Source organism: Psittacula echo, assembly GCF_963264785.1.
Source record: "Psittacula echo genome assembly, chromosome: 4".
NCBI lineage: Eukaryota > Metazoa > Chordata > Aves > Psittaciformes > Psittacidae > Psittacula > Psittacula echo.
In genome coordinates this window covers 87847784-87873224 of record NC_137738.1, presented here as the reverse complement: position 1 = coordinate 87873224, position 25441 = coordinate 87847784, and the positions used below count along the sequence as shown (strand labels likewise).

The window sequence follows — 25441 nt, the reverse complement described above, 5'->3', positions numbered from 1 at the left end:
AAAACATACTTGTTTTGAGATGGTATTCTCCCCACCTACTTATAAAAAGCAGTCTATTAACCCAAATGCAGTTATAATGTACCTCTCATCTTCAGATTAAAAGCAGCTCAGTACTATGATTTTCACAATGCTAAACAGCCAGAAATATTAAATTTCTTTAAAGATTACACATCTCCATAGCAGCTCATTTACTTACCCAACATTAAAAAAGGTGAAAAACCCTGTGAATACTTATTCATAAGCATAATCAGTTTTAAGAAATTAAATTCTAATTATTAATTCTGAGTAAGAAAATAATTTTAGAAAGTCTAGAATAGCAGTGAGACCAAAATACTGGTTTTCCTTGAAAAATCAGGATTCCTCTATGAAGTTATTGCTTTAATTTACAGATTCTCATTAAATTCTCTAGTCTTTTATTATTAAAATAATGTCTAACCATTTTCTTCAAGGCTTTTGGCATATTACTTAATGAACAGGAGAGGACCAAGTGGCTATGGTACTAAGGAAGAGGGATGTCCCAAATCTTTCTTTTCTGTCACTCCATCAACACCTGGGATCAGACTGCCCTCTGAGAGCTACAGAAAGGCACATTTCCCAGGGAAAATGGTTGAAGTGGGTACAAGTTTACGGTGAAACTTAAGTGTAGCAGTAGCAATATCCCTATTATAGTTATGACATTTCTTCTGCTCTATGGCTCATATCATATAAATTGTTACATAGAATAAGTTTCCATTCAAGAGTTCAAGTGAAAATAGAAGTAAGCCTAGTCATGTCTTTGCCCGACACGTTGCAATCAAGCAAAGTGTTTCATTCATGCAGGCTGTGTAAGAGAGGTCATTACAACCATCTAGAAGATTCAACAAAATACTTAGTTAAGTAGTGCTGCTTCCGAAAGTCTATGTGCTACTAACAGGGTTTTATTTGGGCCTTGGGGTTTTTCAAACTGATTTTACAAGTAACAGTCCTTACAAGCACTTTGATATTTGTACTTTATTAAAGCTCAGCTCCTTAACCCCAATCACCAATATGCATGTAATTAAGTAGAAATAATGATATTCAAATTCTCACACTAGGCAGCTACTTCACCAAATCTTTCTAAAGCATAAATTGTCTCAAAGACACACTTAATTAGAACATGGCTAACAGCAACAAACAAGATTTCCTCAGCTAACAACCTTACTTATCTCACAGCTTATTCTATTTCTATTAAAAAATAAAAAACCCCACACCATATTTAATCCTTTCCAAATTTACACAGTGTCTTTTAAATCCCGTGCAATTAGAAAGCCAGATCACTGATCAAGACAGTACATCCTCATTCTTAACTGTACAGGCATCAGCTGCACATGTATAGCACAAAGCATACTAAGTTTCCACATCCTTAATCCTTGAGTGGCATGGATCACACAAATAAACCATTGAATTCTAGCTCACTGCACTTATTAGAAGTAAAGAATCTATTAGGATATCATCCACACAAACATACAAAAACCCCAAACCAAACAAAGAAACAAACCACACCCCCCTCCCTCCAAAAAATCCACAAGACAAGCTAAACAGTAAAATGTGCCATCTGCCTTCAAAGTGACTTACAAGGCATCACTAGAAGTAATCCACATGAATTTGTTTCATTTCTTCATACATTACCTTAGATTACTCTCATCCATACAAAGTATATAATCAAAGGTCTGGAAATCATCTTTAGTAACCTAGAATTAAAAATATGTGCTTTAGCCTATAAACTGTGTTTGATTTATAAAAAGGGGCAAGTACTTACAAATTTTGTAGTTCTGATTTATTAAAAGAAACACAGATGGAAAGAATAAAACTGTGTACCTTCATCAACTTTTACAATAACTTAAGACTTTTTAAGTATACTCTGACGTAATTACCCACTTCTGCAAGTTTTCTACAAAATCCCCCGAGTTACAGCGTCATTACAAGTGACATTTCTAATGCTGTCCAATTACTAAAACTAAAGTAGGTTTCCGGTTATGGAAACCATGCAGTGAAAATGTAGACAAATTACTTTCTTGATAGGAAAACAAAAATGAAGGTGACCTGGAATCAGCTGCAATAATTCTGATTTAGAAATTTGTCACACAGAAAAAGATACCAAATAAAATTCAAAGCTAAAGTATGATGGTATGAATAATAATCCCTTAAAAACAAATATATTCATAGCATTTTAGGCCAAATAAAGTTCACAAAATTTATAGTATGATGTGAAAAACCCTTGGATCCATTGTATGATGGTAGGAAGATGTACCATGTTCTTTCTCTTTCCTGTAGCAGGACTATCGACTTCTAAACATGAATATTAACTGAATTCTAAATTCAAGATCCAAGTTCAGAGTCAGGTAGGTAAACACTGCAGATAAATCACTAACTTAAGTACTAATGTTATCTGTATTGAATAAGGATGGGTGCAGATTTTACCAGTATAAATTATATTTATTTTACACTTAAGCCTTAGCATAGGGTAAAGCCTCCTCAGACCATGTCTGAGAATGCTAGTATAAGATATCCGAACAAAGTGTCCATAATGAGGATGCATAAATGGAATAAAATCTGTAATGAGTCCGCATTAAGACGCATTTCATGCATAGTCTGTGGAATTTTGTTCAGTACAGGTTTTTCTGGCAGGCATCTCTGGGAAGGATGTGCCAGACAGTGAGTGAGCAAGTGAACAGACAAAAGGGCAAAACATTTTATCCTCTAAGTCAGAGTTTTAACTTGTAAAAATGATTTACATATTTTAAGAAAAGTTTTAGATGGCAAAACACCCACTCGTTTTTTTGTGCAAACAGCAGATAGATACTGACCAAGCTCCCATAACAAGCAGTGAGAAAAGACACACAGAAATCACCACCAGACTAAAGCCATTAAATGAAATATTCCACACAAGGAGAATTGAATGAGTGAGGTGTGAGGGAGGGAACATTTGAAAAGAAAGGGTTAATGGTGGAAACTAATGCAGACTCGTTTATTTTCACTGTAAAAATATTTGCTGTATTCATGCAGTGCCTTTGACCTACGAAAATATTTTTGCAGTGGAAATAGCTCTGTTTTCCTGGCAACTCTAAGCAATACCTCTACAAGCTTCTTCTGATCACTCTACAGGGCTAAACACTGGCCCCTATGAAAATATGTGTAGTGCAGACACAGTAGGAATAAAATAAAAACCGGTGAAAAGGAAAAGCATACCTGCCACGCTTCCCACACTCCCTGTGTACTTGACAACTTGATAGTTACTTCCCTGTGAACCAGCATTAGCACAGCCCTAAAAACAAGACTACTGGCTCACTTGTGCTCATAAGCCTCATAGTAATGTCAGATACAAAAAGCTTAATTGAGCAAACTTCAGTGAACTGAAGATACTCCTCAAAACTATGAAACTAGTACTCTGGGGGAAGAAATTGAGGACATAAAAATTTGAAAAGAGTAGTGGAGAGTTCAAGTAGTCAAGTTTGGATGGAACTACACAGACAACAATAACTTTACATTCAGAAAAACCCCCAAACACATAACCATTATTAAAGACCATCAATGGAGAAACACATAATCATTCTAATTTATGTCTTAAAAATTTCCCTTTATTTAGAGAAGGGAAATCTTTTCTCTGTCTAAAAAACAGAGGCAGCAGTCGTCAAATTTATCCAGTTGTGAAACAGTGTTAAATATCAAATGGAGATTAGAGGAAGGCTGTGATAAGGCAAATGCATGGTATGAGTCATATAGAAATCAATTTTGGTTTCAGCATGAACAAAAGTGAAACTAATTAATACCTATCTGTTTTGTGCATGAAGAATAAGAGCTTAGAGAATTTCAACCAGTGCATAAACATGGAGCAACCTACCATCAACTAAAATGTTAAAATTTTATACATTAATGTATACATTTATTGTTATACTTCACTTTTCACTTAAAATTCACTTGATCACTGTAAATGATGGTAGGATGTAACCAATCTAACATTCTCTCTTACATAAATCGTTCTTGTAGCATTTATGCCAGTTTTGAACTAAAGATACAATCCATGATTATCATAATTATGCACAAAATTACATGAAAGAAAATGCCTTTCACTGGATGGGTAACAGTTTTCCACAGAGCAAAGAGGATAATTGTATGAGGTACTCATCTTATGACAGTATTTTGAAGGCAACAGAGGATAAATCCCTCCTCTCTACTCTTGCAGCTCCTGTATTAAATCTTTCTTAATCTATTCTGAAACAAGCCACATACAAAATTCTATCCTTGAGTTTGTCTCCAATGGTGAAACAAATACACTTCCATTTGTACTAACCTGACCACTTTGAAAACTCGTATTCTACACTGTTGAGTCTCCCCCCTTTCCAGAAGAACTACAAGACCGTATCAGGTCCACAGTTTTGAGAATCAGCAGAGACCATCTGACAGAGGTTTGAAAACAATTCTTTGAGTTACACAGTTAACATCAGTGCAAAAATTAACAGCTACCTCTAGTTCAGGGATTTCAAAATTTTCTTCATAAAAGAAACTGCTTCTACTGGAATGTTTTAGAAAAATTTTCATCTTCTTAGTCTTTCATTCTATTGTCTCATTCTTGTTAGTTTTCTATCCCTTTATATGTAACATTTTAGGCTCTTCTGCTTTAAGAATCTCCTAATTTGCCAGAATGTTTAAGCAAATGTCTTCATTAGTGTTTTCATTCCCTCTCTGCCAAAGGAGATTACATAAATATGTTTCAAAGCAGAGGATCAACCAGTTTTGGGTGCTTTGGTTTAATTTAACTACTTATAAACCACCCTAGTAATACCCAATAACAGTTCTCAAGTTTCCAAGGCTTGTCTTTTAAGAATGCAAACAAATTACACTGTTTTGACAAACACCAACTGATTAGTTTCAGTATCATTTAGCTTGTGTAATAATAATACTGTGTATCATTTATCATTACACAATCATGTAATAATAAATAAAGCACTGATAAATAGTAAGCCCAGAACTTCTAAAAGGAAAAGATCAGAACAGACTTCCCTTATGATTATTTCAATAGTAAAACACTGAACATCTGAAACAATGTTGTGCTCAATCCTCTTTCTTATTATATAACGGAGATCAACGTAGGAGGGGTCAGCGGAGGGCAATTGACTAATTGAGGGAATTTATTTTTGAAAGTTAAAAACCTAAACATGTAGTCTTTGAAAGTGAAGAAAATAAATATGACCTCAGTGAGGTCTAGGAAAATTCTGAAGGGAACAGAAATGGAAGATAATAACAAGACTACTTGATCTTTTTGTCAATACAAAAACTAGTGGCACAAACTTAAGCTAACTAAAGGTCAAGCCCTAAAGGACTATCTTATATCCAGAGAATAGTTAACTGAAGTAAGTTATGTGCATTTATTGGAATGTCTGAATTATTTAAATAGAAGCAGACACATTTACTTCCAGTCTCTCTGGAATGCAGCATGTAAATACACATTCTTTTGTTCATGAAAACTGAGATGATTTCATTAGAAGACAAACCTGCATTTGAGCTAAGAATGCTTCAAGAGTACATTTTCCTCTGAATTTACCACCTATCATGCTATTAATTTGGGGTTTGAGTGCCTTCATTCTAACTTAGCACTCTTTTTTTTTTTTTTTTTTTGTAAATGGTCTTCATGAAAGAGCAGCAACTTTTTGTTATGGGTGAACAGGTATTCTACTCCTTTTTGGACCTGCTAAATAAAACTACAATTCCTGTCCCCAGGCAGCATCACAGATTACTAGATTAGGTCCATTTTAAAAAGTATTAAAAAAAGTGTTTCATAAAAATTCCCTAAATACTTGAAGGCAGGATTTTTCCACAATTGCTCCGATGTTCCCTAGTTATACTTCCACTGAAGCTTAGTAACAGGAAACTCACTAACCTCAACTTTAAGAGTCAGGCCACTTTAGAGTCCTTTGAAAAACTAAACATAGTATTTGTTACTTGGTCCTTCACCATGCATTGGTCAAATGACTTCTGTGATTATAATGGTTAGGACTAAACAAAGCATGGGTATGAATAAGAAAGAAAATATACTCTCTTCTACCTGCCGTGCCTTATGTGCTGTCTCAATGCCATGATTTCTTAGACAGCTTAAAGCCCTTGTATCTGGGGAGCGCCCCACGTTCCAGTCTGAAACAGCAGCACTGTCTGTCATCCACTGTAACAACAAAACAAATATACACATATATTTAAAGAAAATTAAAGTACAGTACCTGCCTGGCAATATGATTCATGGTAATGCCATGCTTCTTCATGCAACTCTGTCCTCGATAGTCAGGAGGGCTTCCTATTTCATAGGCAGATGTTGCTGCACTGTCTATCCTCCACTACAGAAAAACAGATTTATATTTTTATGTTTCCTTTCTCACTGTTTATATTTCTACTAAACTGGCTAGAAGACAGTTATTTCTTAGGCAGGAACAGAAATAAATAGCTTACCTTATTTTCAACTTTTTCGTCAGTTACAAGCTTTCTAAAAACTGCTTCAGCTATTGGAGAGCGACAAATGTTTCCTATAGAAACAGGAGATTAAAGTGAAATTTAAGACAATTAAAACCAAATAATCAACAATTGTGTGGATTTGTCAGCACAGATCAAAGATTTTTAGTTACTTAGGAAGAACGTGGATTGCTTACATTATTATAACCCAAGAGATTCTGTAAGGGTGGAAGCCCAGAGTATTGTACCTGGGTTGCAGCAATCGCCAGTATCAATACAGATTGAGGGATGAAGGGATGGAGAGCAGCCCTGTGGAGGAGGACTTGGGGATACCTGTGAGTGAAAAACTGGCCATGAGCCAGCAGTGTGCACTCGCAGCCCAGAAAGCCAACTGTATCTTGGGCTGCAGCAAAAGGAGCATGACCAGCAGGTCAAAGGAGGTGATTCCCCCACTGTACTCCACTCTGGTGAGACCACTAGCACAAAAAAGACCAATGCAGTGAAATGGCTGAACAACCTGCAGTAGAAATGCTCTACTGCTGAAGGTGTAAATAAGTTAACCACCTAAGGTAGGCCTCTCAAAAATGCATGCAAAAATACACAGTCTTTGAAAAAGAATGAAGTATCTCAAAAATAAAAAGTCTATTCAACTATTACTTTACCTCCTACATTTTCATACTTCAGAAACTGAGTAACTAGATGACTATTCGTAATATTTGGTACGCCACCCAGATGCAAAGTGAATCATGCAAACAAATCTTCACTTTCCACCAAAGAGAATGTATGACTTTGCTCACCTCTTACTTTTGAGCAGGTAAGTATAAAAGATCACAAATGGCAACACTCATTTCTATACCTTTAAATAAATCACTCTGCTACTATTGATAAAGGTCTTTTCAAATCTCAAACACTAAAAAAAAAAAAAAAAAATCAGATCAGGCACTTGGCCTCATTTTCATTTTCATGCCTGTATTTTTCAAACTAAGTATCAAGGTAGATACTTCAGTGCTAAAGAGAAAGAAGCAGCTACGATCTGGACATTTAATAACTTGCCATCAATCATACCACCTATAAAAAAGCCCAACATGGGAAGTGAGCCACTAATAGAAGTTTGCTGTCAAAGTTTTAGAAAACATCAAATCACTAAATGAGCAAAAGGAACTGGCTAACCATTGAGAAACAGATCTTGCTGAAACATTAAGGGAATTTTGATGGCAGCAAATCTTCTTCCAGGAGAAAGCATACTATTTCTTTTGTCTGAAGTAATTTATTCCAAGCAGAGAAACTAAATCTGTCTTACAAGAAAAATAAAGCAGGAAAAGTTGGTTTTATTTATAAAGTAAGCAAGAAAACAGAGTAGCATTTAATGATAAAAACACTAAAGAATGTGGTAATACATTAAAAAGTTAATCTCACTTCTTTAATTGAATAAGCGAGTTAAGCATTAACCAATATAATTTTAAAAGGAAACAGAAGGAACATGTAACATACATGAATACTCCCCACGGTAGCCTGAAACCTTCAAATTCCCACTTAGTATCTATTCTTGCAAGTCTACACTCATCTGATTTTTATTAACATCACTATCTATGTTAAAAACCTTTCTTTCCTTTAACAGATACAGCATAGCTGTGCTAAACTAAACAAACCAAGCTCTTGGTCTCCTCATGAAATTACCTGACTCCTTATCCAGTCAGTCCAATTAAGCCAGCTCTGCGCTTGTTCTAATTTGAATTTATTTTTCTTGAATACAAGCAAATAAAGCCACAGGCTACACTACAAGCAAAGTTTTTTATCAATTTGTTTTATTAAAAAAAAAATAAATTCTTAAATATTTACTTAGGTCTTTTGAAAACAACCTGAGATAACTTCTACAATTACATTTGACTCCTTCGTGAGTATCAGATCTGTGATCATAATCCCCTACTTCTAATTTGTCCATTCCCTCTTTCTCCTGTCGCGTCAAACAGGTGACATTTAAGTCTTCTTTCTAACCTATTAAATTCTGTTTCTATTACATCAGCTGTTGAGGACATTCACTGTACAGTATTTTTCCTCTGTATGAATGATCCCACACAACTTGTGCATGAACAGTAAGTTTTATTACTACACTCAAAATTTCAGTAATAAACAATGATTAATACTATTGGCCATACTAATTCATTAACCAGCTGCCAGAATTCCAAAATGGTATTTTTGGAATAAATCCTTCATTGCTTTTTCTATTTGTTTAGCCTTCTGCTTTACCTGGATAGAATGACTTGTTCCAAATTTTCACCCTTCTATAACCTGCTCACTTATTAAAATATCATCGTTGATGATATCAGATAAAAAAAATATCATCATGAATGGAACCATGATCACTGACTGATTAAATGTATTTACTACTACTTCTAGTAATAACTAGAAACTGTAGTTACATTATTTCTGAAACAAACACGTAACCTAGTTTGTGACTTAAAAATTAATGTATTCCATGATGACACATTCCAAGTATTACCAGAATTATTAACACTATTATGGAACTGCAGTCATCATTCAAATCTATTCTTGGGGACTACGGCCCAAATCCTAAAGCTGACTTAACAAAACCTCTTTTTTCCTCATGCTCTGCAGTATTATTTTCATCCTAACCAACTCTGCCTATTCATGCTACTCCTTGTGACTGTTACCGTTCAGCACATCATTAATGCAAATGCCTATCTTTTCTCACTGACGTATGCAAAGCTCAATCTTTGTTTTCCAGTCCCTGTCCCTTTCCAACTATAATCTCTATCCATTTTGGATTCTGTTTAACATCCCATATCTGTCTTTCCAGGCTTTGCCAAGGTTCTTTACAGGTGCACAGTATTTCCAAAGCTATGGATTGACAGCTGTAACTGGGGAATGAAGGGGGAAATCTCAGCAAAAATATTCATAAGGAGATTACCTTCCTCCTTGGTATTGAACTTTATTTCCCTTAAACATTATCTACACCCTATCTCTGCTCTCTGTCCTCCTCTGGTGTTCCTTTCTCCTTTGTCATATTTCTGACTGATGTGCTCATGCTCTTTTTAGGTAGAAGATAACAGTATTAAGTTCTCTGAATCTCCATCTTCTTTGTTTTTTATATTTCGACCTCTTTAAGTTGCAGTGACATTTTCAATCATAGAAAGACAGTACCTAAGGTACCAGACAGTCTGCCCACTGAAATAAATCCTACAAACATCTCCAAATATGATGCTTCAAAGATAAGAGACTTAAATTTCAATCACAGAATCAATACTGGAACCATTTGTTGATCACTTTTAAGGAGTCATGCTTTCTCACTCATTTGCTAGGAACAAGGACTATCCAAGCCAGTGCTTCATTTTTAGACTTCTTACTCCAGTCTCTGCTTTGACCCATTCCCATACAGAAATGGAAGCACTGCTTCTACTGACAGGAAAGACAACTTGAATCCATCTCATGCTCAGGTCCATAACTCATCTCTAGGTACTGCTGATCTAATCATCTATTCTCTCAATCATTTTTGTATCTTCATTGTTCCTTATTCAGCTAACTTTTTCAGAGCTTCCCTAAATCAAACAAAGGTTTTTCTCTTCTTCCCTTGTTTTTCTATTGTGTTACAGAAGTTTTACTAGCTTTCATCCTTTCACATTTAAAAACCTGCTTTTAACTCTACTTATCTTTCCATGCACAGTTCATCTGAGTGCCTGTAATAATGCTTCCCAGTGCCATTTGCATGATCCATCAGGTTCCCTTTGTAAACAAGCATTTAAAACTTACTACTCATTCTACTCGGTTTCGTACTCAGATTCCTGTCTGAAGTTCATCATGAGTCCTAGTTCTTTATGGTTAAGTCTATCACATCACATCACACTTAACATTCAGTTAGCTTTGTGAGGAACCACTCAAGACTGATGTTAGTACAGATCCCCTGGCTTTTCCATTCACAGTCAATTTCCTTGAATACTTACATTCTTTATCTAAAACACGGCTACCAAAATGACATCTGACTTTCATATATCTCTCCCACTATCAACACACAGTGGGATTTCTCTCAGAAGTAGAATATTAGCCAATGCATGTATATGCATCTAAGAAGAACTCCATTTTGGCTCAAGAGATCTAAATAGGGATGTCTACAGGAGCACTAGGTTTCAAAGTCCCTTGCCAATCAAGGCTTAATAAATGTAACCAATGTAAACAGCAATATGACTTGCCAGGATTCATGGTAGTCAAAACATCAGCTAATTTGCTCATGTTCACATTTCTAAAATCTTTCCTTGCAGTAAGATTAATGATACTGAGTTACCAGCTACTGGAATACTAAGCTTTATCCCAGCAACCTAAATGTTCCCCAGTAACAAATTAAGATTTAACACATAAGCACCTACTCACAACTATCACACTTTTTTAAGCATACATCTTAATCGTATTCTCCAATACCAAGATCACTTTTACAACCATGCTTTCAAAATCTCTGGTACTTCTGCATCACTGAAACACAGACTAAATAAAGCATGTATTCCTACAGCTACCTTTACCAGCACTCCACAGAAGAAAAGTATTTTTCTTATATTTATCCAACATTCTCTTCTTTAGAAAAAAAATGGCATTATTATTATTTGCCCAGGGAGGTTGTGAATGCTCCATTCCTGGCGGTGTTCAAGGCCAGGTTGGACAAAGCCTTGGGTGGCATAGTTTAATGTGAAGTGTCCCTGCCCACGGCATGGGGGTTGGAACTAGATGATCTTAAGGTCCTTTCCAACCCTAACTATTCTATGATTCTATTTCTTTTTGTCAGCTTGCAAAGAACCCTCATTACAGCAGCCGTTTTCCATAACATCTTCAATGTCTTATCCAACCTACTGCTTTCCCATTCTGCAGCTATAAACGGCATCTTATCCCATGTATTTGGCTGTATCTAAATGCATGTAATGGATTTTGACAACTGAGCTAGTGTCCTGGGTTCAGCAGTAGCAGTCATTTTTCTCCTTCTTAGTAGCTGGTGCAGTGCTGTGCTTTTTGACTTTCAGCTGGGGAACAACGCTGATAACACCAATGTTTTTAGTTGTTGCTAAGTAATGTTTACTCTGACCAAGGACTTTCTGAGTCTCATGCTCTGCCAGGGAGGAGGGGAAGCCAGGAGGAAACAGAGACAGGACACCTGACCCAACTAATGAAAGAGGTACTCCATACCACAGCACATCATGCCCACTATATAAACTGGGGGGTATCGGTCAGCAGGTGGTGAGTGGTTGTATTCTCTTCCCTTGTTATTTCCCTTTTCATTATTATTATTGGTGGTAGCAGTAGTGATTTGTGTTATACTTTAGTTATTGGACTGCTCTTTATCTCAACCTGTGGGAGTTACATTCTTTCAATTCTCCTCCCTATCCCTCTGGGAGTGGGGGGGAGGAAGGAAGGTGAAGTGAGCGAGTGGCTACGTGGTTCTGAGTTACCAGCTAGGCTTAAACCATAACAACTAAGAACTCAAATCTCTCTGTGACTGTGACCTAGGTTCCTTACAACCTATAAATTAACTGTCATTTTAGAAATTATTTGTGCAGCCTAAAATCACTGATGGCAATACTCATACTCAGTGGCTCACAACAAACATCAATTTTCAGAGGACCCAGCCAAACCCACTCTGCCTTACAGCTCCTCCTCCACACCTGGAGGAGATCAGTACACCAGAGCCTGTTCCAAGATGCCCATGTAGTTTATTACGTTACAGCAGACAAGTCAGCAGAGAGAAAGAGACTGACTTGTGTAACAGAGCATCTATCAAGCTCACTTTTGGACCTCAACCTTTAATTAAATAAGCCAGCTGAGTGTAAAAAGAGCAAACTGCATCTTGATTCACCTCTAGTTTTAATTATTTCTTTGCCTTACATGGAAAATATCATTTCCTGGTGACTTTTCATATATTGTAATTACCTATGTTCATTTATTTCTCAGTGATGAGGAATCCTTATAATTAATGTAGTAATATACATTAACTAGACTGTATTTTATTGTCTAATGAATATATACTTATCTCATTACAAACAAATAATACAGTCAATAGATACCCCAGTAATATGTTTCTTCCAAAATAACAAAGGAATAAAACAATCTTTCATAAAGGCTTTCAGTTTTGGGGATCAGCTCTCACTGAATGTAGCAAACTTCAGAATTAATGTGCTTTATTAACCAGCAAAGAGTACTATAGATAAATGCAATTCCAGAAATCTGTTTAGTACTCATTTCAGCAATAACCATAGGTACTCTTCTTAATAAAATTTAGGAGGAAAGAGACTATTAGGGCATAAGTATCACTCTTCAAAACTAACCAAAAAAACCCAAGAGTAAACTTAAAGCAGGAAAAAGTTGCCTTTGAAACTTAACTGAAAAGAGTATGCACATGACTGGAAAAAGAAGTGCTTGTCATCATACACTGTCATGGTTATTTTGTTATAACACAGTAACATAGGAGTTTAAAAGGTATTTATAACATTTGTTAAAAAAAAAATCCACCCCGATTAACATCGGTCCTCACCTATTCACCCTTTCTTCAAACTTAATAGTAATAAAGTCACTCCCATACCTAGATTATTATATCACCTTCCATTAATAACAGTTTCTCAGAGACTCAACTGGATTAGGAATTTTTAACAGTGCAAATCACCATCATGGGTTTACAGACCCATGCATATGAACTGTTTCATAGAATCTTATAATCATTTAGGTTGGAAAAGACCATTAATATTATCACCTTCAATCATAAACCTAGCACTGCCAAGTCCACTGCCAAACCATGTCCTCAAGTGCCACATCTATATATCCTTTAAATACCACCAGGAATGGTGACTCCACCACTTCCTTGGGCAGCCTGTTCCAAAGCTTGACAACCCTTTTGGTGAAGAAGTATTTCCCAATATCCAATCTAAACCTTCCCTGGCACAGGGAGGCTTGAGACCATTTCCTCTTGTCCTATTGCTTGTTACCAGGGAGGAGAATCAGCACTCACCTTGCTCCATCCTTCTTTCAGGTAATTGTAGAGAGCAATAAGGTCTCTTCTCAGCCTTTCCTCCAGACTAAACAACCCCAGTTCCCTCAGCCATTCCTTATAAGAATTGTGCTCCAGACCTTTCACCAGCCTTATTGCCCTTCTCTGCACAGGCTCCAGCACCTCAATGTCTCTCTTGTAGTGGGGCGCCCAGAACTGAACATAGTATTCAAGGAGTGACTTCACCAGTGACAAGTACATGGGGATGAACACTGCCCTGACCCTGCTGGCCATACTATTTCTGATACAGGCCAGGATGCTGTCGGCCTTTTAGGCAGCCTGGGCACACTGCATGCTCACCTTCAGTCATCTGTCCACCAACACCCTCAGGTCCTTTTGCACAGGCCAGCATTCCAGCCACTCTTCCCCAAGCCTGCTGCATTGTATGGGCTTGTTGTGACCCAAGTGCAGGACCCGGCACTTCGTCTTGTTGAACCTCCTAACATTGGCCTTAGCCCATCGATCCAGCCCGTCCAGATCCCTTTGCATACCCTTCCTACCGTCAAGCAGATCAAAACTTCCACACAGCTTGGTGTCACTTTCAAACTTACTGAGGGTGCACTCGATCCTCTCATCCAAATCATTAACAAAGATATGAAACAGAACTGTCTCAAATACTGAGTTCTGAGAAACACCACTTGTGATCAGCTGCCAACTGGATTTAACGCCAGTCACCACAACTCTATGGGCCCAGCCATCCAGCCAGTTTTTTACCCAGCAAAAAGTACACCTGTCCAAGCCACAGGCAGCCAATTTCTCCAGGAGAATGCTGTGGGAAACAGTGTCAAAGGCTTTACTGATGTTTAGGCAGACAACAGCTACAGCCTTTCCCTTGTCTACTAAGCAGGTCACCTTGTCACAGAAGGAGATCAAGAGGACTTGCCTTTTACCAACACATGCTGACTGGGTCTGATCTCCTGGTTGTCTTGTATGTGCCATGTGATGGCACTCAAGATGATCTGCTCCATAGCCTTTTCTGGCACCCAGGTCAGACTGACAGGTCTGTAGTTACCTGGATCCTGCTTCCAGTCCTTCTATAGATGGGTATCACGTCTGCTAACTTCCAGTCAGCTGGGATCTCCCCAGTTATCCAGGACTCCTAATGAATAACTGAAAGGGGCTTGGTGAGCATTTCTGCCAGCTCCCTCAGTACCCCTGGGTGGACCCTACCCAGCCCCACAGACTTGTGTGTGTTTAAGTGGTGTAGCAGGTTGCTGACCATTTCCCCTTGAATTATGAGGGCTTAATTCTGCTCCCCGTCCCTGTCTGCAAGCTCAAGGGGCTGAGTACCCTGAAAACAACTAGTCATACTATCAAAGAACAAGGCAAAGAAGGCATTAAGTCTATCAGCCTTTTTACTCATCCTTTGTTACTACGTTTCCCCCCATGTCCAGTAAAGGATGGAGTTTCCTTAGCCCTCCTTTTGGTGCTAATGTATTTATAACAACATTTTAATTGTCTTTCATGGCAGTAGTCAGATTAAGTTCTAATTGGGCTTTGGCCCTTCTAATTTTCTTCCTGCAGAACCTCATAATACCCTTGTAGTCATCCTGAGTTGCCTGCCCCTTCTTCCAATGGTCATAAACTCGTTTCTCCCTCATGTCCTGGGTTCAGTCTTCTGAGAGACATTAATTATTTACATTAATTATTTACCTTAAATAAGTAAGTTTTAAATAGTTTGAGTCAGTGTTATTATACTGTGTGGTTTAGAATGCTGTTTGCTTAGCTTTACTTGCTTAGTATGAGCAGCTAAATTTGCTGAAGCCTTAGGCCGTAAGCTGTGGACTTTCGCCTAGATATGCTTTCAGCTGAAATAGAGTTAGCTTTCTTAGTAATCTCCTAGAATCATAGAATAGTTAGGGATGGAAAGGACCTTAAGATCATCTAGTTCCAACCCCCCTGCCATGGGCAGGGACACCCCACACTAAACCATGTCACCCAAGGCTCCGTCCAACCTGGCCTTGAACACCGCCAAGGATGGAGCATTCACAACCTCCCTGGGCAACCCATTCCAGTGCCTCACCACCCTCTCAGTAAAGAAGATGGTACAGTGCTGTGTTTTGTCTTTAGTATGAGAAGAATCTTGTTAATACTTATGTTTTAGCTACTGCTAAGTAATGCTTATCCCAGACATAGCACTTTTTTAGTGTCTTGTGCTCTGGCAACAAGCAGGTGCACAAGAAGCACAAATCAGAAAGAGGCTACCATTGTCAGCAGAAGCTGCAACTTAACAAGGTAAGAACAGTTAATGACGTATCTGTACAAAGACAACAGTAACATAAGACCCTAGAACAAAATATAACCGTAGGATAAAAAAAAGGTACATGCGGAGCAGGTGCATAAATCACAATGGTACAATTGCCTAGTGACGTCTTTGTTCAGGGTCCATCTCTGGAGGTACCCAGTTTTGTTTGGGTTTTTTTGTTGTTTTGTTTGTTTGCTTGTTTTTTCTATACCACTCAATTATTAAATTATTTTTCCTGGAATCAAATGAATGAGACTCTGCTGCAGGAAATCTAGGATCAAGCACAAAGGAGGAGGAATCACGCCCAAAAGTGAGTATGTATGTGAGTGAGGAGTGGAAACGGGCACTCCTCAGTTCACTGGAGCTGCCTGCTGTGAAGGAGCTCTGGTCTTAGCAGTTAAAGTTCCAGGTATTGTGAGGACAACTCCTTGAACCATGTGTAAATGCTCAGTCAGCAGCGTCTCCCTAACGCAGTCAAAGCTGTGTGAGCCAAAGCTCTGCTCAGCCAGGCTTCTTCCTTGCTGGCTCAGCTTTCAGCACATGTGGATGGTGATTACTGCTGCCTTTAGAACATAGTGTTTGGAAAGAAAGATGCATATTAATTACACGTTTTTCCACAAAACATGTTTGTCTAGGCCACTGGCTCCCAAAGATAAAGCAACTGACGATGCCTTACTAAAGAATGTTTTCCCTTAATTATTATTAGGGGCTGATTTTTCTGTAAGTTAACATCAGAACATATTTCACAAAACTAAACTTTTGTTTTGCTATTTAATTAATCTGCACTTCTCCTATTACAACAGAAAAGCAGGTACTAAAAAAACCCCCAAACATATTAACCAATGGTTTTGTAACAAAAATGTCAAAATGCCAGGGATTCATAGGGATCAACTCTCAGCACATAGGTAAGATTATAAGGACTAGGAAGCAGATAATGTTAAAATCCCTTCTAGATCAGTGCAAAGAGCTGTCTGGCTTGTTATCCCCAGGAGGGAGCAGAAGCAAATGTTTAGAGAAAGCATGTACAAAATGGGCCATGGATCTGTAATCCAGGTAGTCAAGTTAGCAATTTGTTGATTTTGAAGATGCAGATCATCTTGCTTATGATTAACCAGTTGTCTTAACCCTTAGGAAAGCATCCAAAACATTTCTGATCGCATTTACACTTCTGTTTTTCATGATTTCTTATGACATGAGAGTCACAACTTAAAACATATAGAACATCTTAAAAAAAGTAAATAAATACATAAAAAACCCCAACAACCTAGTTCTTCATTTATGCAGTCCTTCAAAAAAAGTCTTTTTTTTTTTTTTTTTCATGATGGTCAGAATTCCATAGCTCAATATGACTTCCACCTCCATCAAGTTCCTTTTCTTACATAAGTCCTACCATACGTACCCTCTTCTTACAGAGACTGTTCCACTAACTTCGGTCATTCTTATCACTGTTTTAGCTCCCTTTTCAGTGCCAGATGCTCAGAACCATATGTCCATGTGGCACTTCTGCAGTATTCCCCCTCTGCTGTTCTAGAAGCAAAGCACCGAGCAGCTTATTTCAGAAGGCTATTCCTCACCACACTCCGTGCAGCAGTATTTAACCCAGGGCTCACGTTGATTTTCCCCATACATAACCTTCGCTTTTATTAATGCTGAATTACGCGTGCTATTTCCTACTGATTGCTGCTTTACTACCACAAAGACGCACAGGAAAACGATGGATACTGATCTGTGCCTCCCTCCTCGGCTATAGCTCCGACCCTCTCCGAGAAAGTAGACACCCGCAGAGCCACCCTCATCCTGCACGCCTGAGCTGCGAGCCGGGCCTACCCGCAGTCCGCCGATCCTCGCCTCACCGCGCTCCCTACACCCCCACCCGGGACCCCTGACCGAAGACCGGCGGGATGAGGCCGAGAGAAACGCGGCAGAGCACAGACCCGACTCTTCTGTCCCCTCGCCCTACTCACCCAGGCACACGAAAAGCACCGACTTCACCTCCCCCGCCGCCATCTTCGTTCAGCCACCCGCAAAGAGGACTGCCCAACTGTCGTGCCGCCTGCGCTGCACTTTACGGTACCGGCCGTTACAGCCGTCTACGCTTTTTGCCTGATTTGAGTCAAAATTAAAAGGGGTGAACTGTGGCACTCTGCCGAGCACCCGCGCGTGCACGGGCGGAACCAGGACCGGCACCGTGACGGGGGGACGGGACAGAGCCGCAGGCAGGCAGGCAGGCAGGCGGTTGGCGGCCTGCTCGGCCCCGCCCGTCTCACCTGCGACAGGTGCGCAGCTTGGCAGGGCCGCCTTGGCACAGAGCAGTGCTGCGGCGCTGAGGAGGAGCGAGGCGAAGGGAAGTGAGGGCGCCCCGGCCCAGGCAGGAGTGAGTATCGTTGGGGGGGGCAGGTGGGCTCCTCAGCGGGGGAACCCTGGCGGAGGGCTTCCGCCCTCCTCGGCTGCTGCCCGGGATTCCCCCGCTGAGGCGGCGGCTCTCTTCGTCCTGCCTGCGGTTCCCTCGCTCTGCTCCCGGGCAGCCGGGTGGGTTGATCGTTTGTTCGGCAGGCCAGGCTTGGTGTACTGGGTGGAAGCCCCTCGCCTTCCCTGTAGCTGCGAGGGGCACCCAGAAGGGCTGCCAGTAGGCTACAGGGCCAGTCGGCCCCTGGCGAGCAGCTTGGGTGGCTCTTGCCACAGATCAAGCAAACAGGCGAGCAACAAGTAGTTTTCTCATTAATTTGCCATCCCGCCCAACGTTGTGGCATGTAGCACATTCTCCAAGAAGAAATTTCAGAGGTGTCAAATATGGTGTAGACCTCACCAAGCTGCTGGTGAAGTTAAGAACACACAAATGCTTTGTTTTCCAGAAAAGGCTGAGTGTTCGGGATTTTTCGTACATGGCTTCTCCTGTAGGGTTATCCATGTACCTGGCTATGTTCTGCAACGCTGGCTTTACAATAGTAAGGTGTGGCCAGGACTGGATTCCTCTGCTGCTTTTATGGCTTGTTTACCATGGTTTTCAGTCAAAATGAAGCTCTTTGGAGGTTCTGAAAATTGTGCCAAATCTTTGACTTACACATGAAAGCAATGATTAAGTAACCTTATAACCTGAAAAGCTTATATAACATATTTTCAGTTGAGTGGAACAGATAGCACATTTCCTTTTATGCAACTTCATAGGCTAACCTGCGTATGTCACTTTTTTTTTTTTTTAAACTGCATTTTTTAAGTACTTATTTTACTTTGAAGTGCAATTACTTGTAATCAGAAACATTGCCTCTCTAACCATCGTTCCCCTTCCTTTGTGCTGCAGCATTTTGCTGTCTCACAGGCCTGCTTGCTGGTGTGAGGAATGCGAGGTGGTGGACCCAAAGGGGGCCATGGCACTGCTCAGTTGTCAGATGTGGCCTCAGCAAAGAAGGGAAGGGTGAGATATGTCAGTTGTGTAATTCTCACATGTAGCTCTGCCATGTTATACAACCGGAGCAGCATAGAGTGCCTTTACCTCTGCTATCAGGTGGAGTGCCTTGAGGTGTCAATAGAGGAAGCAGATTCACCACCACCAGCTTTCTATGCATGTGTGGGTCAGGGGAGATTGAAGCTGTATATAGAAGCAGATGCTTTGAAAGACCATTCTGGAGGTCTTCTAAACCCCAGTATCTGTGTGTGTATGTAATGTGTAGGTATAAGCTTAACTCTGACTTTGACAAGAAGTATTTCATTTTTTGCAGTCCTGGGGAGGATCGTTATCTTAAGCATTCTCCTGCATTCTCAGCCCTCAGCAGAGGAAGAGAGTCATAGTCTGTACCTTCTTCAGTTAACGTCAAATTCATACCTTTGGAATGAACTGTAACAGAATTCACTATTGTTCTTTGTCTTATATCATGGTTTCTCACCACTAAGAATTCATATATCTGATGTTATAAGCTCTCTGTGTTTTGGTTGGGTTTTTTTAGACATCCATTACATTGTTATAAACAAGCCTGTAATGCAAGGTTACTATGAAGAACAGGCAGTATGACTTAGTGGGAGAGGAGTGCTATTGTGAACAAGACAATCTAAAAGCTTAGGTAGAATGAGGGTTCTTCAAACTCTTGAATATCGAATATCAAGCGCTTACATTTCTTTAATGTTTATTCCTTTTAGTTAGAAGAAATTGTCTATGTGATTAATTGTAGAAATTAATTCATTGTGGGAATTGGTAATTTCTTAGATTTGATGTGTGCACATAGAGAATTGGGACATCTGTGAAGTGGGGGCATGAGAAAGTCAGGATGATAGTGATGGTTTTACTTTTAGAAGTGTTGAATGTTTTATGCAGTAAGTGACTGGAGTCTGTATTTTCTTAATGTAGCTAATTTTTTTTCATGTAGGTTATTATTGTAACACACGGGACTATCATGTAGTACACATTGGGGTTGTCGTAAGTTACATTTTTGTTCTCTCTATGCTTCTATCCCTGGTGAGGATATAAAAAATGGTTTTTTAGGATTTTTTTTTCTGAAAAGCAAGGCTTTGTTTTTGAGCTTTCTTGTGCAGAGGTTAATGTACTTGTTTACGGGCTTGGATTGCCCTGAAGTGTATTCGTCATGATTAAAATGAAGTTAGCAAGCATAAGTTGGGATTTCCTTTGGTGTTTCTCCCTTCCTCCCATATATAAATTTCATATATCATGCCAACTCTTGTATTGACACAAGGAGAGACAGGCAGAACTGAATTCTTAGCTCTAATTTAGCTTTGGCTATGCTATGTATCTTGTTTGGTGAGCAGGACCCAACCCCTTTGGTACTAACTGTTTACACATCAAACATATTACAACAAGTGTATATGAAAGACTTGCTAAAAGGGTTTCACGTAGACAGTTTCCCAGGGCCTAGGTGGCAGAATGAATAGGTGTGGTGGCATGTTTTGAACAAAAGCTTGCAATTCTTAATAGTACAGACTATTGGAAGAGTTCACTTGTTAGTCTCAGACAACCCCCAGGGTAACTTTGCCTTTGGTGCTTGTTGTAGAGCATACCACTGGCTCTATATTCTTGAAAATGTTGTTTTCTGACTATCTTTGTACAAACTGAGTGATTTCTTCTTCATGACCCTTGTGTTTATCCTCTTTCCTAGTGCAAAGGCTACAATTCAGTTGGACTCGGGATTTTAGCTTTCTTGAAATTGCTAAGTTACAAGGATTTTTGAAGACTTTTAGCTACAGGTATTCACTGCTCTGCCTTGTTTCGGAGAAAATACAGTTGAACAGATGTATGTTTTTTGGAGCAAATCCTCTGATTCAGCTGTACCTCCTGCAGTTAGCGACTGTCTTCATATGCTACAGTGCCTTAGAAATTAGGAGGCATTACCTAGTTGTAACATCTTGCATATACAAAGGGAATGCATTTTTCTTTAAAATGCATTGTTCAGCTATCCCAGTATCATTTTACCCTCATGTATTTTAGCTCTCATAAGAAAATTCATCGTTCTAGGAGATCAGAGGAAATTCACCATCTCTAGAATTTCCTCCAAGATGGCTTAAGTAACAGCTAGGAACCCAACTTATCAAATGCTTTTGATGATGCCGGTGGCTTTGTATGTTACAGTTTTTTGATTTGGGGTTGTTTTTTTCATTTCCAAATTTGGTAGATTTAGATTAGATACTAACCAAAAATTCTTTCCTGTGAGGGTGGTGAGGTACTGGCACAGGTTGCACAAAAGTTGTGGCTGCCCCATCCCTGGCAGTGTTCAAGGCCAGGTTATATGGGGCTTGGAGCAACCAGGTCTAGTGGAAGGTGTCCCTGTGGGTGGTAGGGGGGTTGCAACTACATGATCTTTACAGTCCCTTCCAGCTCCAAACATTCTGTGATTCAGGATTGATACCCCATTAAGTTACTAAGTGATACACTTTGTGTTTGGATAAGTCCTTTCCTCTTTATTAAGAAAAGTAATTAAGAATATGCACACAAAGAAACTGTGGGCATGGGAGTTTTTGCCTGTTGTAGGGTTTCTTTAGCAATAAAAAATGGGTATTCTACATGAAAAATAATGAGCTTCCATGCTGTAGAAGTGCTTATATAGTTGGTAGCAAAATGCAAGAAGGCAGCTTGTCAACACCAGCAGCTGACCAAAAATCTTGTATGCTTTTGGACACTATACATGGCAATATTCACACTAATATAGCTAGCATAAATACTTTTATCACATTTCATACAATTTAATTTATTCAGATAGCCCATGCAGAGGCTAAGTTTATTTTTGGATGTATTATTTTATGTAATTACTGTGTTTCAATAAAAGTTTCTTTGCTTTCAGATATGTCATTGACTAACATCTCAGTTGCGTGTCTGGAAGCTTGAGTTTACAAAACCCCTGTGCTGAGAGGACAGCAGCCTAAAGACTTGACCAGGAAGGAGAAATTTTCTCCCTTAAAAGCTTCATAGCAGAAAGCACAAAGTTATGTGTTTCTAAAGGCATCAAAGAGCAACTTGCCTCAGAATACCAGCTAATAGTAAAAGTAGTACAGGTGCGGGTTAGGGGTGTGGCACTTTCCATCTCCAGGTTCAGAGTTACTACGTTTAGAATCTTCCAATAATACTGTCTTCCTTCAAATTATCTTCAGAGGTATTTTGATTTTCATAACTCAAAGTAATATATTGCCAAAAAGCACCACAACCAACAAAAAAACCCAACAAAACAACAAAACCTTAACCCAAACAGAAAAATCAAACAAACCCACAGGCTTACAGAGATGAGAACAAAGGAAGAAATCTGCTTTTTATCTCCATTGCTTCATTTCTATCAGTGGAACGGCTTCTGTGTTTCAAGTAGTTCCTTTTTGAATAAAGACTTGTGATTCTGTAAATTTTGATTTGACTTCATACTGTGTATTTGCATACCAAAATCCAAATGTAGGTTTCTTGTCATTTTCTGAATTCTTAGCTGTCATGAATTAAGCACACAGATGCAATGCAAGATTCCATGTAAGTTTTCAAAAGTACTAATCTTTAAAATGGTATTTGTCATTTCCCCCCCTCAAATTACTGTAAATACGTAAGTATATGCACAGAGGTAACTTTGGAAATATAAGCTTCATAAATTCAAGAATGATTTCTTTTTATAGCCCTCTCTCAAATTCAGTAAAAAGAATAAATCTTCAAAATACTGTATAAAGCTTTATGTAGTGATAGAAATATCTGTGAGACGCTGGGTTTAAGAAATATAAATGTCGGTCTAGTTTCCTTTTAGAGAAGGTGCTGACTTTTGGTGTGTGACATTCCTTTTTAGTATTTGAGTTCTTGAAGGCTGAATTTAGTTGCAACTTTATTTTGCTCATGAGGTTTTTCCTGTGCGCAGGCTGTTATCAATAGTTAACTTTAGTAGGTTATTGCAGGTACACCAAGTTAAAACAGGCTAGATTTAACATGGATTGGGGTGGGGTGGTGTTAATTTTAAGGTCTAAGTACCATTTCACTTCCTTTCAATGTAGTGTTTGGGAATAAAAATGATTTCTTATATTCCCATCTGTCTTACGTAAATCTTAAAATGCTTCCAACTCCTTGTTTTCTGTATGCTGAAGGCTGCAGGTTCTGCAGAACTTTCAAATCTGTTCTCCCTCTCCCACCACCTTCCTACCAGCACTGGCTTAATGTCATACCATCCAGTAAACTTGTTATTTTGGGGAAGGGGGGGAAAAGTAGTTACAGTAATCAACAGTGCAGAGACTTCTAGGGTTATGAGGCAAGTTCAGCTCAGCTGCCACTCTGCAAGGCCGTGTAGTTCCTGCTGTGGTACTTTTACCCTGCCATAACTGGCCATAAACGGCCCTGCCATTACCTCTGACACAGCACTGACTATGCACTCCAAGCCTGTTGAAGAAAGTACTGCATGAAAGCTAGTAAAATTTCAGGCATCTACGTGATGAGAGGAACATGGTAGAAATACATGGCATTAGCGTAAGGCTGCCTTGTATGGAGAGATCCCATTTTCGCCTTTTCGACTTTGCTTACGTTGCCTTACACTGATGCATTTTCTGTTGTCTTCTGCCTCACTTGCTGTTCTCCAGGTGCCTATGGCAGAATTGTACATATAGACAACTGGCGTGAATCTTTGTGTTAGTAATTATTACTTTCTCATTCTCTGCTACTGCTTTCCTAGACTCCTTTTAGCCATACAATTAGCGTTTTCCAGCAGGATGATCAAAGTGGGTGTTCTAAGGCTTTTTCATGCTCCTTGGAGTCTTGGGGAAGAAGTATCTGCTTGTTGCTGTTGGCTCCAAAACCAGGAGAAAGATGCTCAGGTTCTGACAACAGAAGTCTGCTGGGTTTTGACTAAGGGGAGTGGTTATTTATTTTATTCCGTCCTTTTCCCCCAAATTTCTTTTCAAGTTCTGCCACTATTTCCTTGGACTCCACAGACTCTTTTCTTGCCATTTCATTGACTTTGCTTCTTTGCTGTCTATGACTGGCTTCAAGAGTTGGAAGTAGTAAATGGAGGGAGACTGATGGAGACATGTTTAACGTAGTCTTCTCCTTGTCATCCACTCCTCTATTTTGCCTCACTTTTCTTGGGTTAGGCAAAATGTTTATGATGCACATCTTCCACACTTTTCTAGGAATTCCAAGTACCAGGTGGATCCCAAGGCTGGAGCTGGCTACCACAATGTTACACATTTGTGAAACCAAAATTACATTAATCTCTTTAATTGTAGTGCTGAATTGAAATCTCTTGTTTAGGCTCTTTTCTATCACTGCACTATCTTGCTTTTCAGGTTCTTCTTTCCCATTAGATGTCCTGTAACCTTTCTTGACTATGCTAGTTCTCATGTTTATGAATGTTCTTAATTATAGATTTGAATGGTCTCTGTTCATACAAGCTTTTTAGCATTGATGTTGCTGCTGTAACCATGGGTATTAGCAAACCAGCTATGCTTTAATGTATTCTTTGCTTTTACTAAACTTTTTAGTGAAGTGAAAGCGAAGGCTGAATTACTGTCTGAGGCTCATAGAGAAAACATCAAATACCACCTTATTTTGTAGCTAAAAAAAAAAAATAAAAAAAAAAAAAATCATAACCCACCCACCGAATACTTTAAAGCTCCTATATAGATGAGCAATGTATGTATGAAATCTGCATGTGAGGCGTTGTCTCCACTTTATCATCAATCTTCTCTGAAACTGTATTTTTGATGTTCAGGTTCTCATAATACCACCAGGCTTTATTTCATCTGTTTGTATTCAGCAGAATTTTGATTATATCAGAATAAGTTATACCTTTAAAGTAAAAAGGCTTTATTTATTCCTTATTACACCTTGCTCAGATAATTTCACCAAATGTTCAGCCAACACATTATTACTGTTAGTCAGAATGTAAATTAGATGCTGACGCACTTGCCTCATCAGCTTACAAATAAAGCAGTTAATCAATTTTGGTGTGATATTCCCCCATGGGGTTTGTGTTGCTGACTCACATATGCTTAATCTCTTCTCCTTTCGACAACAAGCAGGAGTGCAAATGAAGCTTGCTCCCAGCTGAACATTCACTGGTCATGGTATTCCAAATCCATCAGTCCGTATATCCTCCTGATAGATATTATTGTCGTATTGCTCCTGGTTGCCTCTTTCCTGAGCATTACTTGCATACAAAACAGACAATTATATATGCATATTTAAAAGCTAATAGTGAAGACAGTGCTACAGGATTATTCCTTATGTTACTGAAGGGTAAATTAAACATGGA

The 25441-nt window shown here is 39.1% G+C and overlaps 2 protein-coding genes across 6 annotated transcripts in view; one reads left to right on the top strand and one right to left on the bottom strand.

Annotated features, from left to right (window-relative positions):
- The window catches only part of ACP1 (acid phosphatase 1), a 34958-nt gene extending 17120 nt beyond the window's left edge, over positions 1–17838 (bottom strand). For 4 of the 5 annotated variants that reach the window (XR_013956533.1, XR_013956534.1, XR_013956535.1 and 1 more), the window contains exons 1-4: positions 17702–17838; positions 6457–6530; positions 6231–6344; positions 1648–1709 (exon numbers count right to left, since the gene is read on the bottom strand). Coding sequence is in view for 2 of the 5 variants with exons in the window: in XM_080614723.1 (XP_080470849.1) it covers positions 1648–1709; positions 6231–6344; positions 6457–6530; positions 17702–17744 (293 nt within the window). In the remaining 3 variants the exon portion in view is untranslated. Of the gene's footprint in view, positions 1–1647; positions 1710–6061; positions 6176–6230; positions 6345–6456; positions 6531–17701 lie in introns of all 5 variants that reach the window. The other variant, XM_080614724.1, reaches the window with a different exon arrangement.
- Positions 17839–17993: 155 nt separating this feature from the next.
- The window catches only part of SH3YL1 (SH3 and SYLF domain containing 1), a gene marked incomplete at its 3' end in the record, with an annotated part of 51363 nt that continues 43915 nt past the window's right edge, over positions 17994–25441 (top strand). The window contains exon 1 of the mRNA XM_080614721.1: positions 17994–18111. Within this exon, the coding sequence (XP_080470847.1) occupies position 18111 (1 nt within the window). The 5' untranslated portion in view covers positions 17994–18110. The remainder of the gene's footprint in view (positions 18112–25441) is intronic.